Below are 15,526 nucleotides of genomic sequence, written 5' to 3'. Positions count from 1 at the left end.
GTTTTTATCACATTTTGATAATTGATAACTTACCTTTCATAGTCATGAATATAACTGTACACAGGGTTGCCAACTTTGGTTGCCAACTTTGTTTGCCTGGCTGGAGTGAGATAAGTTACAGCTGTAAAGTCACTTTAAAGATTAATTTTTTCTTTCAAATGTGCCAAAAATGTGTCTCCTGGCGGAAAACAAAGACTTTTAAGATGAAAATTACATGAAATTCCCCAGTGTGTGTGTGTGTGTGTGTGTGTGTGTGTGTGTGTGTGTTTACGTCTTGCTTTTAAATTTATTATAAAATTACTATTGTTACACATTTCAGTACTTTTACTGTACTGTAGTATAAACTTTACTATACTATAAAGTATGGCAAGTCACAAAGTCATTTAAAAATAAATAAATTAAGCCCAGACACCAACAGCCTTGAAGGGTTAACTAGGCTACAGATTAAATAAGTTAATTGTTAATGGTATAACAATTAAATAATAGTGCATTCACTATTTTGAAATATTTTTAATTTAAAAATTAAATTTTAAATTTCTAAATTTTAAGTTTTGTCTTTAACTGCAGAAGCTGATAAATACATTCAACAAAAACAGGCTTGCTGCTGTAGTTTTATTACTCTGAATTTTGTCCAAATCACTGAATGCACCATGTCTATTTTGACATGTTGATGTCAGATATTTCGTTACGTCCATAGCTACAGTCATCACTGTCAATCAAAGCAATGACTCACAGAACTCGCTTAGTTTTTGTTTTTTTTACACTCGCGTTTGTTATTCCTGAAACAGTATACGGTAGTATTAAGTATGGTCCTCTTGGACAAAAATGAATAAATAAAATAATTCATTGTTAATGAAATAATATAGAGAAAGGGCGCTCCCCTTATAGCAAAGATGATTTTGACAGTAGACCAGAAATGACTGAACTGGCTTATCTATAACCAGGAAGTAACCGTGACTATAAAAGTCCAAGTTAACAATGGAGTGAAAGAAAACTTGATTAAAGAAAGAAGAAATGCATTTTCGTTTTAAGTAAGTCAGTGGGAACAAGGAATAATGAGTAAAAGTTACACTACTTAGTCTCTTGCACCACCTACTGTTGTAGTTTTAAATTACATCGTTAAAACTTCAGTTGCATATTTTCATAATGCATACATTTACGTATTTATATATTATGTATTTAGTCTGAATAAAATGTAATTACATTTTAAATTTAAACTAAAATAAGTAAAATAAATAAATAAATAAAAAAATTCCACTTTCAGAAATAAGGGTACAAACTGTCACTAGTCAGGTAGGCTACCCTTTAAGTATTAATGTACTTTTAAAGTGCTTCTCCACGTTTCAGAAATGTATCATTTAGGGATAAATAAGGTACAAAGGTTTTTATCTTTTTTTTTGTACTTTAGGATACCACCCCAGTAAGAGTTTTGTACCTTTTTTTTCTTAGAATGTAGCTACTTTTTTTAAAAAAAATATATAAAATTACAATTTCCTACAACTCACTATTAATGAAAAGGTTATCAAATATGACGTCGTATGATTAAATGGTTGGATACAGTCGAGATTTTTGTTTTTATTTTTATAGTAAATCAACTTTATAGTCAGGTTGAAATTAAATATCTTAATAAAACTTCTATAAAGAGTAGAGTGGTAATCTGGAATGGCTTCAATAATAAATAAAAATCTCTATGTACTGTAAGTTGTAAATCTTATCCATGCTCTTTATTATTTTGCAGAGCATCCTGTAGATGGCAGTGATGTTATTTTTGTACAATTTGTCCTTCTGAAGAAGTGCTGCGGTCATTGAATGAGTAAACATTGAATAAACCTTGAATCTTTTTCATGTGATAAATAAATATTTGTAAGATTACACGAAACATTTTCAAAGTGAATACATTTTTAAACGCCAGAGCAGGCTTAAATGATATAAATAAAACAAATGACATTCCTGTTTAGTGAACCTTAATTTTTGTGAAGGATCTTGTCCTTCACCAGTAACAAAGGATCCAAGGTTGTATGTTGTATCCTTTTTTTTTTTTTACACAGATACAGCTAATATCTACTATACTAATGTGTAATTATGCAAATGATGCGTAGGAAAAACAGCTCTAAATCATTGCAACCTTATTGCTTTGCATCTCTAAAGGAAAGAACATATTGCATCACATTATGGCTGAAGACAGAGACCACCAACAAGTGGCGTAGAAAATGAGTGTGCGGTACAATAGGATTTTGTATGCTGCTCTGAAGTGGGCAATAGGGTGCAGCTCTCCATGCTTTTGTGTGGCTGCCATGGCAACTTAACAATTATAAAGGCCAGCTACATTTCTGCATGTTTTTGTGAATACTAACCTCTTGAGAAAAATAAAATAAATAAAACAGTAGTTTATTCTAATGATGTAATATAATGGCCAAGTCCTGTTTTAACTATTCCTTCAAAAATAATTAATTTGAATACATTTGAATTATTTTTAAACCAATAGGACCTACCCCGTCATTGGGATTTCATACTATAGTATAGGCAACAGATTTCTAAGATCAACATAAGCTTGTGCTTTAGATCTACTCAATTGAATATCAAGCTGTTAAGAGAATACGTCCCCCCCACCCCCCCACCCACAAAAAGTGCTGAACATGTAGAAACAAACTCATCTGACCTGAGGGTTAGGAAATTTTCATTTCTGAAGTGCCTTATTTCCCCATTTTATGTTGTAAATAAGGGTTATTGTTTTAAAGATTTCTGTGGTAATGGAAAGACATGGTGCTGTGAGGATGTTAAGGGATCTGACATTGCTCTTGCCTCTGTCCACCACTTCAGCACTCCGCTGAGAGATTGTTCAAAACACAATCACCAAAGGAGTAATCAGGACACAAGAAGTAGAGAGAGGCTTGATGCTGGTGTCTAGGATTAGGGTTACACACCCACCCACCTCCACACACACATCACTTCACTGCAATTACTGTCCTCTTGAATTTGAAATGCAGAGTGATTGGCCTGATTACATTCATTCCTTCATAATTTTACCTATATCATTACTGGAGGAGGGTCGGGGTTCTTGTTGGCCTCAAAAAGAGATAAAGAGCTCTGATTTATAGAGACATCTTTTATGTCTGTATAAATCATCTCCTTTGGCAACTGAATTCACGATTATATTGTGTAGCTTGTGTGGAGACACAACACACAAGCAATGAATGTCTGAAACAGTCCCCCTATCCCCCCGCCCCTTTTTATTATTTCAATATTATGTGACATTTCAATGCTATATTTCTTATATACACAGACACACACACAGGATGAGATTTGTTTCTTCTTAGAAAATACAATCTATTCATGCTCTCCTAAATCTCATTCTAATTTAGATATTCATTCTCTGTGTTGTGAAATCTAATAGATTTTCAAAGCCTTAACTGCAGGCTTCTAATCAGCCCAGCTGAAATGAATCCCTGTGATGAGTTCCTTTTTGCTGCTGTGGGAAGGTTGAGGCAGGTGATCATACAAGCCTTATGGTTGCTATGGCAACCTCTCATCACCCTAAGAACGCTGTTGTCATAATCAGCAAGTCCATCAAATGAGGAAAAGCTGTCAGACTGAGGTTTGCATGGAAATGCCAGACGCCAAAACACACGGGTGAACCATTGCAACAAAAATCATATAAGATATCCTAATTCAATGAAAGATTCAAAGCTCTGAAGGAATAGTTTATCCAAAAATAAAAAATATGCTGAAAATGTACTCACTCTCAGGCCATCCAAGATGTACAGTATATGAGTTTCTTACTTCATCGGAACAGATTTGTAGAAATATTTGGTTACATCACTTCTTCACCAACAGATCCTCTGAATGAGGTGCCATCAGAATGAGAGTCCAAACTGTTAAAAATTTTGCAATAATACACAAGTTATCGACACAACTCCAGTTGATAAATTAATGCCTTAAAGTGAAAAGCAGCATGTTTGTAATAAACAAATCAATCATTAAGATGTTTTAAACTTCAAACTGTTGCTTGTTTATATATATATATATATATATATATATATATATATAATATATATATATATATATATATATATATATATATATATATATACATATACGTATTGCTATCATTTGTAACATTTTCATAATGGGCAGGTACTGTATGTGGGTATTGCTATCATTTGTCATAATTTTGAGTGAAGCTGGTTACACAACTCTGATTCTGGTTGCAGGTTTGCATGAAGCACACTGGAAAAAAGTTTTAGAAGTGCACAGGGTGAAAGCTGAGTGAGCAAGAGAGAGAGACAAAGATAGGCAGACCGAGGAGAAAGATGTGTTTAGAGATAGTGATTACCTTTACCTTCTTGCTAAGAGGCTTTTAACTGAGCTGAACGTTTCTGTACGTGATTCCAACCAAACACAATGAGACTCTGTAATAGTTTTATTATCATTAAATAAATTCTCAGTTATTACCCATGAAGATGTAATTCACCCCAAAATTAAATTCTGTCATTTACTCACTCTAATGTTGTTTCAAAAATGTATGTATTTCTTTGTACTGTTGAACACAAAAAAAGACGTTTTAATGAATGTTCAGTTTTGGTTCCCATTGATTTCTAATGCATTTTTTGCCACACAATGGAAGTCAAAGGGAACCAAAACTATTTGGTTACTAACATTCTTCAAAATATCATAAGAAAGAAAGGCATACAGGTTTGGAACAACTTGAGGGTGATCAATGTTTGGAAGACTTTGGAAATGTAATAGGTTACAGATTACAAGTTACCCTATTTAAAATGTAAGAAGTAGTGTAACTATTTCGATTACTTTATTAAAGTAATGTAACTGATTACATTTGATTACTTTTTAATTACTTTTCTAAATTTCTAATGAATGTTTTCAACTGTAAATCATTTTGAAACATTTAAAGCAGGCAGGGTTAACCTTACAGTAGGACCCAAATCTGATTACTGTCAGACTTTCAAAATCCTTTATCACTTGAAATAAGATTATAATAATTTAAAGGGGTCCTGTTATGCTCGTTCACAAAGTCTTAATTTTGTTTTGGGGGGTGTACTAGAACAGGATCTCATACTGGGTTGTTCGAAAAAACACATTATTTTTCACATATTTTACATTATTACAACACCTCTCTCCCCAGTCTGGTATGAACGGCTTGAATAGTTCCTGTATCAAATGAAGGCCCGCCTTCTAAAATATGAAATGTGCTGTGGTTGGTTAGCTGAGCCAGTGTGTGTTGTGTTTGGCAGCGCTCGGCACCTGGTCGGGAAATGTCATGTCCCTTACCATAGCCGCCTGCAAGCTTCAGTGTAAATATTGCATCAAAATAAAATAAATTTGAGCACGATTTAAACCTGGATGATTGTTATCACTCTAAGTTTGTCTGCCTTGGGAAAGCTAGCATGTCTTCGACATAGTGATAACACTCATTGCCTTCTCTTATGCAGCTCAACCAGGTCTCATCCCATATGTCGATATTTGTGATCTCACAAATCCCTGAAAATATGCGTTATAGTCCAAACAATTTGTTAATTGTAGTTTAACAAGCATAATAGCACCCTTTTAATTTTAAAGCACAGCCACCACAAAATCAGACTACGTCACCACTTTTTACTTTGAGATCGTTCTGAGGTTAAATACAGATTTGAAATCATAATAAGATATAGTTTAATAGCTACGATACTGTTTTTGAAATCAAATCTTTGCATAGAAAATGTCAGGAAACACTGGCATCTAACAATGCCTTGGAAACAACAGATTATCTTAAAAAAATAAAGCTATCGAATAAAGTTATTGAATAAGCATGTGTCCTATTTTGTGTCCTAAACTCCTTAAACATTGGTGTCTCATATTTTAGAACAGTGAGTGCATTTGGGAAATAAATAAATTACATCTGTGTGTGTATGTGTGTGTACTGGTTTAACTGTTCACACTTAAATAGTGAAAGATCATGACAACCCACTAGTGAGGACATTTTTCTGGTCAAAAAGGCTTATAAATTCTTGGAAACAGAGAATCATGTAAAACAAACAAACAAACAAACAAACAAACAAACAAAACAAACAAACACAACAACAACAACAAAAAACACTGGATTTAAATAAAAACTTTTTTAATCTAGTGTTTTGCACAGGTTTCTGTGAGGGGTAGGTTTAAGGGTTGGGTTAGCTGATAGAAAATATCATTAACCTGAAATAAAATCAACAGAAGTCTATGAAGTGACTTTACTAAGATAGCAAAAAGTTTGTGTATGTGTAAAAATATTCATATGTAACCCGCTTTGTAATTGTTAACATTTTCATGAGTAACTGTAATTTAATTACACTTTTTTTCAGTAACTGTAACAGATTACAGTTACATTTATTTTGTAATTAAATTAGGTAATTCTGTTACATGTAACTAGTTACTCCATAAAACTGAGGGTGAGTAAATGATGACAGAATTTTAATTTTTGAGTGGACTATCCCTTTAGTAAATAATAATTATTTGAGTATCTGATTATTGAGTATCTGTTTATTCTGTCCACAGTTTAACAGTTTGTTGTCTGGAATATAATCAATAGACAAAATGTGCATTTTAGATCAGTTAAACACTACTTTAAACGGGCATCCACTAATTAATAAATAGGTCGCAACACTGACTGGAATAGGTGTTGACTTAATCTGTGTGTAAATACCGGCTGCAGTAGCAACACTGCATTAAGCATCACCAGAAATGACTTCAGCAGGGTTTATTTAGAGGTATTATGCAAACAGTTATCCAGCTAATTATGGAACCTGTGTGAAAAGCAAATCGGCATTTGTCCACTCTGACATCGCAGTCATAGTTGTGTGACTATAGAGAGATTTTATTAATACAAGTTATTTATTTTTGTAGGTTTGTATTACAGTAGGTTACATCATGGTGTTTCCCTAAAGGCTGCAGCAGCGACATGCTACCTCTGTCATTCAGTGAAAAGCTTTGCTGCAGCTGAGCTGAAGACACTTAGCTTCCCTTGAGATAAAAGGAAAGAAGACTAGACTATAAGGGTTGCATTGCAGTAAACAGATTGATGGAAATTGATTGGTTTCTGACTGAAGGCTGTGCCAGATATTATTCTATATTCTATATGGCTTCCACTTGAAAGAAAGCTAGTGTGAATAATGTGTAGTACATTTTACTTGTTTGTACAAAATTGGTTTCATGGTGTGAATAAATTAATAAATAAATAAAAATTGAGAGAACACAATCTCTCAGAGCTCAAAAGTGTGTCTTTCTAGATTTCCATGAGGTTAGAACAAACACTGATATAGTAGTTTATTTAAAGTTATGAGTTACAAGGATCTACAATGCTGCTTCTGCAATACCAGATATCTGAATTTCATATATTCCAAATATAAATATATAAAACATACAAATTTTCAATTTTGTCTTTAGTACAAATGGGGCAAAAACAAATGTGTAAATGAGGGGATAATGTGAGACAATTGCAGTTATTAGCTATTGAAACTAATTACAACAGGGTATTTTTCATGAACCCTTAGCTTGAATTCAAATTTTGTATTTTTGTATTTTGTTTTTACTTAAGATCAGATCTTATGGAGATCTGTGACAGATGGCAGATGTTAAAGGGCATCTTAGGTCTTATAAGGGGAACTTAGAAAAATGCCTTTGGCAGGTGACATGGCATCGGAAATTATGTTGTCATTGCAAATGCTGCTATATATTATATTGTTTGTATATTTGATATAGGTATCAGTTTCTCTCTCTCTCATCTTACACCCACTCAAAAGCACAGAGATCCCTTGACATCAGGTCTGAGTTTTCGTTCTGTCTTTAGCTATGGTCCTCTTTGGTCCCAGTCCAGTTTAAATAATGGGGGAAAAAAAGAAAAAAAAAAGCGTAAACCCATGTATGAAGCAAGTGCTATGTGAGGTCAGCTCAGTTTAACTGGCGAATACATAGTATTTCAAGGGCTGAGGCCAAGAAAGAGTATTAGGTGGCTCAGATAGGTGCTCAGGCCTAATCTGGGATTAACAATGCAGCTCCGCAGATTGCCTTAAGGATTTCTCAGGTCTCATTAGCATGGCTGGGACGACCATGTTGATGTCAGAGCTGGTGATATCGGTATAGTGCCACCAATGCTTGCCACTTTTTTCAGTGGATCACTAATCTCTGAAAGTGCTGTTTCATCAGGACAAAAATACTGCCTGGCAGCATAGAAATGGTGTTCTCACAATGCAGTTATACACACGTAAATAAATTAAGATAACAAATAACATATTTTAACATTATTTTCAAGAAAAAAAGGTGAAATAAACAATGTCAATTACAATGAATCATAAAAAAGAGAGAGAAAAAAAGTGCTATTTAGAAATAAATATGTCCTAAAGACAAAAAGAGGAATTACAAACATTAACGTAACGTTCCAGTCTGTTGTAAAAATGGCAGCTCCATTAGCCATTTGTCATTGCTAATGAATAGTAATGAGAAGACGAACACTACGCCCCGCCCACGTCCACACTGAAAGCTCGGAGCTGTCAGTCATCTGAGGAGCTGAGGACTCCTGGATGGATCCTTTAGCTGTCTATTAAAAATCGGGACATCTAAGAATCACACATCTCAGTCTTACGAAGACTGGTAATAACATCAAAGTGGGTGAAACCTGATGGCCAAAAATGCAAAGTCGAATTAATTCTTTAAAGATGGGATTTGACATAATACTGAGCAGGATCACCAACTGCTTCAACCAAAGAGGAACTTGAACAGGAATTTTGCCTGATCTGGTGCCCTAAATCTGTTGGACTACTAAATATTGTTTCTTCACAGGTAAGTTAAATAAATTGCATGGTTACTAGATTGGATAGTGTAAAGGATATATATGTGATATGAAAGTGTCAGTTTCCCATACGAGTGCTTATTTGTTGCATTGGTGTTGGTGTTTGCGTGAACTGATCGATGAGACGATAAATAAGTCGTCAAGATACTAAAATATTGCATAGTGTTATTGCATTATTGCATTAATAATAACTAAGGCTCGTAACAAATGTAAATAAGTTAACATGATTCTCTCTAGCCAGAGCGTTTCTGGCGCACGTGCAGCAGTGCTCAGCTTTCCAACTAAACCGTTTAGTGAAAATAAACCAGTCCAGATTTTCACTCGTTGTTTGCGGGAAAGAACGATACAGTAGTGACACTTTACATTACAGTGCCAATGGTATATATATACTGTAAAAAACTGCCACCTTGACCGTCAATTATTATTTTTACTGTAAAATATTAAAACATGAATTAAAAAGACTATATACTTATACTTAACGAAGAAAATGCATTACATTATTGTAGCCTACTATTCATTTAACAATAAATACACAGTTAATTTTTCCTATGATTTAGCATAAACACTAAGTATTTACAACAAAAGGATAAACAGAGACTGTTTGTCTGTGTTAAATGTATGATGACAGTACAAATTATTGAAAGAAAGACCACACTTTATTTAGGGTGGGCAGTGGGGACTTAAGATCCTCAGATAACAGAACCCTGGTGGGTAGAAATCAGGACTGCAAACAAGAAGTTGCTGGGTGCCCTCAGGATAAGCATCATTCTGGATTTGGAATAGATTACACAAATAGCGTTGGTGCGTTAGTCTAATTACACTAATCTTCCCTCAACAATACGATAAAACTAAACATCATTAGATAGAGAAAGCGCAGCATCACCCTTTTGGACGCTGAAAGCACACAGCAATAGTGTGGTGTATAACCGGGTTAGGAAATTTCTTACCATATGATTAAATAAACATAAAAAAAAAATCAATTTACCACTCAGTTTAACCAAAAATCAGTTTACTGCCAATCCTTGCTATATGCAGTCACACTTTTATGTAAGAGTTCTGTATAAATGGTGGCTTGATATCAGGTGGCTTTAAAGTACATCTGGGTCACGATCTACCAGAGAGATGATCTTGTTTAGTGTGTAAGCAGCGAGTATTTTTAGGCGACGTGTTCAGATGGCAATGCTCTCAGTGTGAAAATGAGTTTGCAGAGATCAAGTTAAAAACAGGTTCTTGTAATCTCTTCAGATTTTAATTCCACTGGTTCAGATGATATAACATTATTATCAGCAATAACAGTAGCCCATTGAAAGCCTTATTACATTATGCTTTTGAGCATTATTTCTAGGATCAAATACATGCTTTAAATTTTTTAATAATTCATGACCTTTTGTTATGGTGTTGTCCTTTGTTTGAAATGTCTTGTCAAGCGCTGGATGCCTTGAATAGGCAAAGAGAAGAAAGACAATGGCGAAGATTTGTACAGAACAGTCTTACCCATCCCAACACAGGCTTCCGGTCCGAGCCTCTGAAGATGAACTGGACCGGACTGAAAATGGTGCAAGCAGGTTAGAATAACAAGAGGATCTTAAAGGGGTCACCTTTTTTTTTTTTTGAGCACCAGATAAGATGTTTTGCACTAAAATAAAGTCAACAATGAAAATGAATTTTCAGACTTTAATTTAGTATTTGTTTTTACTTTTTCCAAACTGTAAGCTGTCAAGCACAGGATGTGGTTTTGTCGTCAGACAAATATATTTTTGACTCCCCCAATTCTTTAATAACACCTTTTATAAGATTAGATTGAAATGGTCTGGTATTTTGTTAAAAATAAACTTAGCTAAAAATCTGAATGTTTGGATTCTTCAGGAAGATATGTGGAGCTACAAGTGCTACACTTTGTTTTGTTTGGAGAACTTTATCGTGTTTTATTCTAAGTTCTGGTGATTTGATGCTTAGTTTCAATAGATGGTCTTTTTGGAACATTTTTGAAACATAATTTACCCCCAACTTTTCCCAGGGCACATTCTCTATGTGAGGACACTTCCTCTGACATGCAGGGGATCATTTCTTCTGCAGCCAGCCAGTTGCAGGAATCCAGGAGAAGCTCATTCACAGGTGCTGGGGCTATGGCAAGGTAACATCAAATCCATCCAAACCAAAGCTCGAATGTAGTTTACAATGTTAACCGTGGCTACAACTATGCTAAGTCAAATGCACACTCAGCCTAAGTCATTAAAACATTTGATTTTACCAAACAAACTTTATGAAGGGAAGTGAAACACATCAACAAAACTTGAAAATGTTAAGTGTGCATTTGACATGGCTTGAACAGAAAGCTACATACTGTATAAAGTATTTTTGACTTCTTTCGGTCTCACAGGCTCACCCAGTTTCTGGTAATGCTGAGGAACTGGGCATCACACAGGCTTCACAGAGAGGATGAGCGTCCCGACTCTTTCTTGGAGCGATTCCGTGGACCTGACCTCAAAGATTTATCTAGTCGAGGAAGTAATGCCCAAACCTCTATAGGCCTTCCTGACAGGCCTCATAAGAGGAAGTAAGTCAAGAAACAGATTTTCTGTATGGTTTCTTTATACAGGCAGAAATGCCTTTGGTATGGAGTCCTTGAAAATGAAAAAATCATGCAAAGAATCACACTGCATCTGTGCAAAAATACAGTATATCCATACTGTGTGCAGATGATTCATAAAACAGATCACAGAGCTGAGAATGAATTTAATAATAATAATAATAATAATAATAATAATAATAATAATAATAATAATAATAATAATAAAAAAGAAAACTGGGTTGGATCAGAGGTTAAAATCTGAAAACAGTATGTAGATTTCCATGTAGAAACCCCCTTCAAGTAAAACAGTATCACAATAAATTGTAGAATAGAAACAAATGAAAACACTAATGCCTTTTGCTCCTTAAGAAAAGCCAATCACTGGCCTCTGGCAGCTTACAATATGAACAACTGCAACAACACAGATGAGTAAGTACCACGTAGAGACAGCTCCTTCAGATATAAACCCCTATATAGTGCATTATAAATCGCATAATAGTGTGGATATGATAGATGCTAGATTGTAGAATCCTAAATAATAAATGTATCTCAAATATGAAATTTATAACAACAGATGATAGTCTGACATGTTTAGTACATTGCCTTAATAGAGTTCAGTGAATATAGGTGCTGCCCTCTGCAGGTTAACATGAGAGTTTACTAGTGGTAGTTCACACTCACTAGTTTAGCTAATTCAAATAAAAACAACCCAAAATATTACCTTCAGCAAAAAGGAAGACAAAAAGGAAGACATAAAAAAAGACGAAGACAAGAAGGAAGAGAAAAAAGATGAAAAACAGGATGAGAAAAAAGATGAGAAAAAAGACGAAAAGAACGATGATAAGAAAGATGATAAAAAGAAAGATGCTCCTCCTCCGCCGTGAGTATGCCACAAATGAAACTTTTAATGATAGTGTAGTTTTAGTACTATTTATCAGACAGTGATATTGATTATTCACAGATGAATGCTGTGATTTAGTATGTGTTCATTTTTGAAAGTGGCCAGAAGATAATCTGATATGTGTTTTAGGAAAGAAGTGTGGATCATGGATCCAGCCTCAGACAAGTATTACAGATGGCTTTCGGTCATAGCAGCCCCAGTGTTTTACAACCTGATGATGCTGGTGACAAGGTCTGTTCATGCAGAATCTCTCATGAAATCAATAGCTTTAGTAGATGTGGCAAGTGCTTCATTGTTTATATTTCTTTAGGGCCTGTTTCAATGAGCTTCAGAACTCTTACACAGTGCTTTGGATCATCATGGACTATACCTCAGATGCAATCTATTATGCAGACACGTTTGTCAGATCAAGAACAGGTAGGGTGATTTTTCAGAAAGAATGAAAATATTTTATGAATAAAATTATATTTAATATTTACTATAAATGTTAATAAATAGTATTGATTTAATATGCCCATTATATATAAATATAAAATATTATATAAATATATAATATACAATAATATATAAATGCAGTTCTATCATAGAACCCCGAAAAAAGGAACTGTTTTCAAAGCTGATAATCAGCATAATAGAAAGATTTTTTTTGAAGGATTAGTTGACACTGAATACTTCTGAAAATTAAGGTTTGCATCACAGGAATGTTTTACATTTTGAAATGTAGTATTATAGAAAATATTGTAATAATATTTCACAATAATTGCTGCTCTACTGTATTTGTAATTAAATAAATGCAGCCTCTATGATACTTCTTTCAAAATCATTTTAAAATATTAACAAGCTAACTCTACTAGATACTTCAAGCTTGTCAAAATTTTATTCTTTTTATTTTTACATTTTTATTTGGTCTTTTTCAGGCTTCTTGGAGCAGGGTCTCCTCGTCAAAGACGCTAAGAAGTTGATGGATCATTACAGGAAAATCCCCCAGTTTAAATACGACATGATTTCAATGATCCCGACGGATTTATTAATGCTGAAAGTGGGATTCAACAATCCTGAACTTCGCTTTAACCGCCTTTTCAAAATGGCACGTCTCTTCGAGTTCTTCGACCGCACAGAAACCCGAACAAACTATCCAAATATTTTCCGTATCAGTAACCTTGTACTTTACATCCTGATTATTATTCACTGGAACGCTTGCATTTTCTTTGCTATTTCCAAAACCATTGGCTTTGGGACTGACACATGGGTATATCCGAACATCAGCCACCCTGAATACGGCCGCTTGGCCAGAAAATACATCTACTGTCTGTACTGGTCCACTCTAACTCTCACCACCATCGGAGAAACACCACCTCCTGTTAAAGACTTCGAATACTTGTTTGTCGTTATGGACTTCCTCATCGGAGTGTTGATTTTCGCTACCATTGTCGGTAACGTCGGCGCCATGATCTCCAACATGAACGCTTCTCGTGCTGAATTTCAAGCCAAGATCGACTCCATCAAGCAGTACATGCAGTTCCGGAAAGTCAGCAAAGATTTGGAGGCCCGGGTCATCAAATGGTTTGACTACCTTTGGACGGAGAAGAAAACTTGTGATGAGAAGGAAGTCTTGAAGAATCTCCCAGACAAGCTCAAAGCTGAGATAGCCATCAACGTCCATTTAGATACACTGAAGAAGGTGCGAATCTTCCAGGATTGTGAAGCTGGACTTCTCATCGAGTTGGTGTTGAAGCTGCAGCCTCAGGTGTTCAGTCCTGGAGACTACATATGTAAAAAGGGTGACATTGGCCGAGAAATGTACATCATCAAAGAAGGAAAGCTTGCCGTAGTGGCCGATGATGGCGTCACGCAGTTTGTGGTGCTCAGTGACGGCGCTTACTTTGGAGAGATCAGTATCCTTGGAATCAAAGGCAGTAAAGCCGGAAACAGAAGAACGGCGAACATTCGTAGCGTCGGCTATTCGGACCTCTTCGCACTGTCTAAAGATGACCTTGTGGAAGCGCTTACTGAATACCCAGATGCCAAAAAAGCCCTGGAGGAGAAGGGAAAGGCCATCTTAAGGAAAGACAACCTTCTTGATGAGGCAGTTGCAAGTGCTGGTGCTGATCCCAAAGATCTGGAAGAGAAGATTCACCGTCTAGAGAACAACCTTGAAGTCATGACTGGTAAATTTGCCAAGCTTATGGCAGAATACACATCCCACCAGAGCAAGATGAAACAGAGGATCACCAACATGGAGAACAAAGTGAAAACACTACGGGTAGAAGATCTGTCTGAGGTTGTTGAAGACAAAAAAGAAGAGGAGAAGAAGACAAAATAGTCAACAGCATAGACATTGGGCTTAATGGGGTTTCCTATCCATGTACATATAAATTACTTTTAAACTGTTTATACTTATCTATTTATAAATTTTACATGACATTGTACCAGTTGCCATATATGTGTGTTAAAACGTAATGCTGATGTTGTATTTATTCAATATGTGCAGTAAGAACAGCTCAGATGACAGAAAGCAGTTCATTCAAAAGCTTGGGGTTATAAATATTTTTAAAACAGTAATATCCGAAAAATATTATTACAACCGTTTTCTATTTTAATCTGTTTTAAAATGTACTTCCTGTGACGCAAAACTGAATTTTCAGCATCATTACTCCAGTCTTCAGTGTCACACGATCCTTCAGAAATCATTCTAATATGCTAATTTGGTGCGCAAGAAAGATTTCTTATGATCAACGTGGCCAAAAAAATGTCACTTTATCACAATGTATGAGGTCTATATTTGTAGTTCAGAAGAGGAGGAATAATACCCCAATTGTTCATTTGGCACAAGTATGAGAACATAAATTCTAAATTAATATTTAGGTCCTTTGATGATGTTCTGATTCTGCTCATTAAACATATACATTTTAATATGGCTAATAACGTTGCTCGAAAACCAACTTAACATGGACAATGTTAAAATCATTCCAGACACAATCCAAAACATTTTAGTATACTATCCCAAGAATACCCAGATGTGTTCTTTAATAAACTTTCTAACAAATGTTGTTTGTTTATTTGTTAAGAGTGTTTCATGTAAAATATTTAATTGTACTATGTAAACCAGAAGATGAACTAGAAATGCTCAACAGACTAGGTATGTATTGTGTGTGTCATGTAAGGGACCACAAACTGTACTTTTTTTTTTATTATTAAAATACCAGTTTGATGCCAAAGTCCAGGCAACCGAATC

The 15,526-nt window shown here is 34.9% G+C and overlaps 1 protein-coding gene across 2 annotated transcripts; it reads left to right on the top strand.

Moving 5' to 3' along the window:
• The first annotated feature begins 8,540 nt into the window (after window positions 1-8,540).
• cnga3a (cyclic nucleotide gated channel subunit alpha 3a) lies at window positions 8,541-14,872 on the top strand. 2 transcript variants are annotated; one of them, XM_042758518.1, is made up of 9 exons: window positions 8,541-8,808; window positions 10,246-10,383; window positions 10,836-10,952; window positions 11,199-11,375; window positions 11,760-11,819; window positions 12,118-12,270; window positions 12,421-12,522; window positions 12,602-12,708; window positions 13,209-14,872. In XM_042758518.1, exons 2-9 carry the CDS (start codon window positions 10,283-10,285, stop codon window positions 14,612-14,614), a joined length of 2,223 nt encoding a protein of 740 aa, XP_042614452.1. In that variant the 5' UTR covers window positions 8,541-8,808; window positions 10,246-10,282; the 3' UTR covers window positions 14,615-14,872. The 2 variants fall into 2 exon arrangements, with proteins under 2 accessions (XP_042614452.1, XP_042614453.1); XM_042758519.1 differs by lacking the exons at window positions 11,760-11,819; window positions 12,118-12,270.
• Window positions 14,873-15,526: the final 654 nt, after the last annotated feature.

The sequence above is a fragment of the Cyprinus carpio genome, chromosome A6 (genome assembly GCF_018340385.1).
Source record: "Cyprinus carpio isolate SPL01 chromosome A6, ASM1834038v1, whole genome shotgun sequence".
NCBI lineage: Eukaryota > Metazoa > Chordata > Actinopteri > Cypriniformes > Cyprinidae > Cyprinus > Cyprinus carpio.
The sequence above is the reverse complement of the archived record's forward strand: the minus strand, read 5'-3'. Positions and strand labels throughout refer to the sequence as shown.

Bases quoted from the DNA above. Each gene is read 5' to 3' on its own strand.
- cnga3a (XM_042758518.1), top strand. From the start codon at position 10,283: ATGGCGAAGATTTGTACAGAACAGTCTTACCCATCCCAACACAGGCTT. The intron at 11,376-11,759 runs GTAAGTCAAGAA...TTGCTCCTTAAG, and splicing joins GACAGGCCTCATAAGAGGAA to AAAAGCCAATCACTGGCCTC. The intron at 12,271-12,420 runs GTGAGTATGCCA...TATGTGTTTTAG, and splicing joins AAAGATGCTCCTCCTCCGCC to GAAAGAAGTGTGGATCATGG.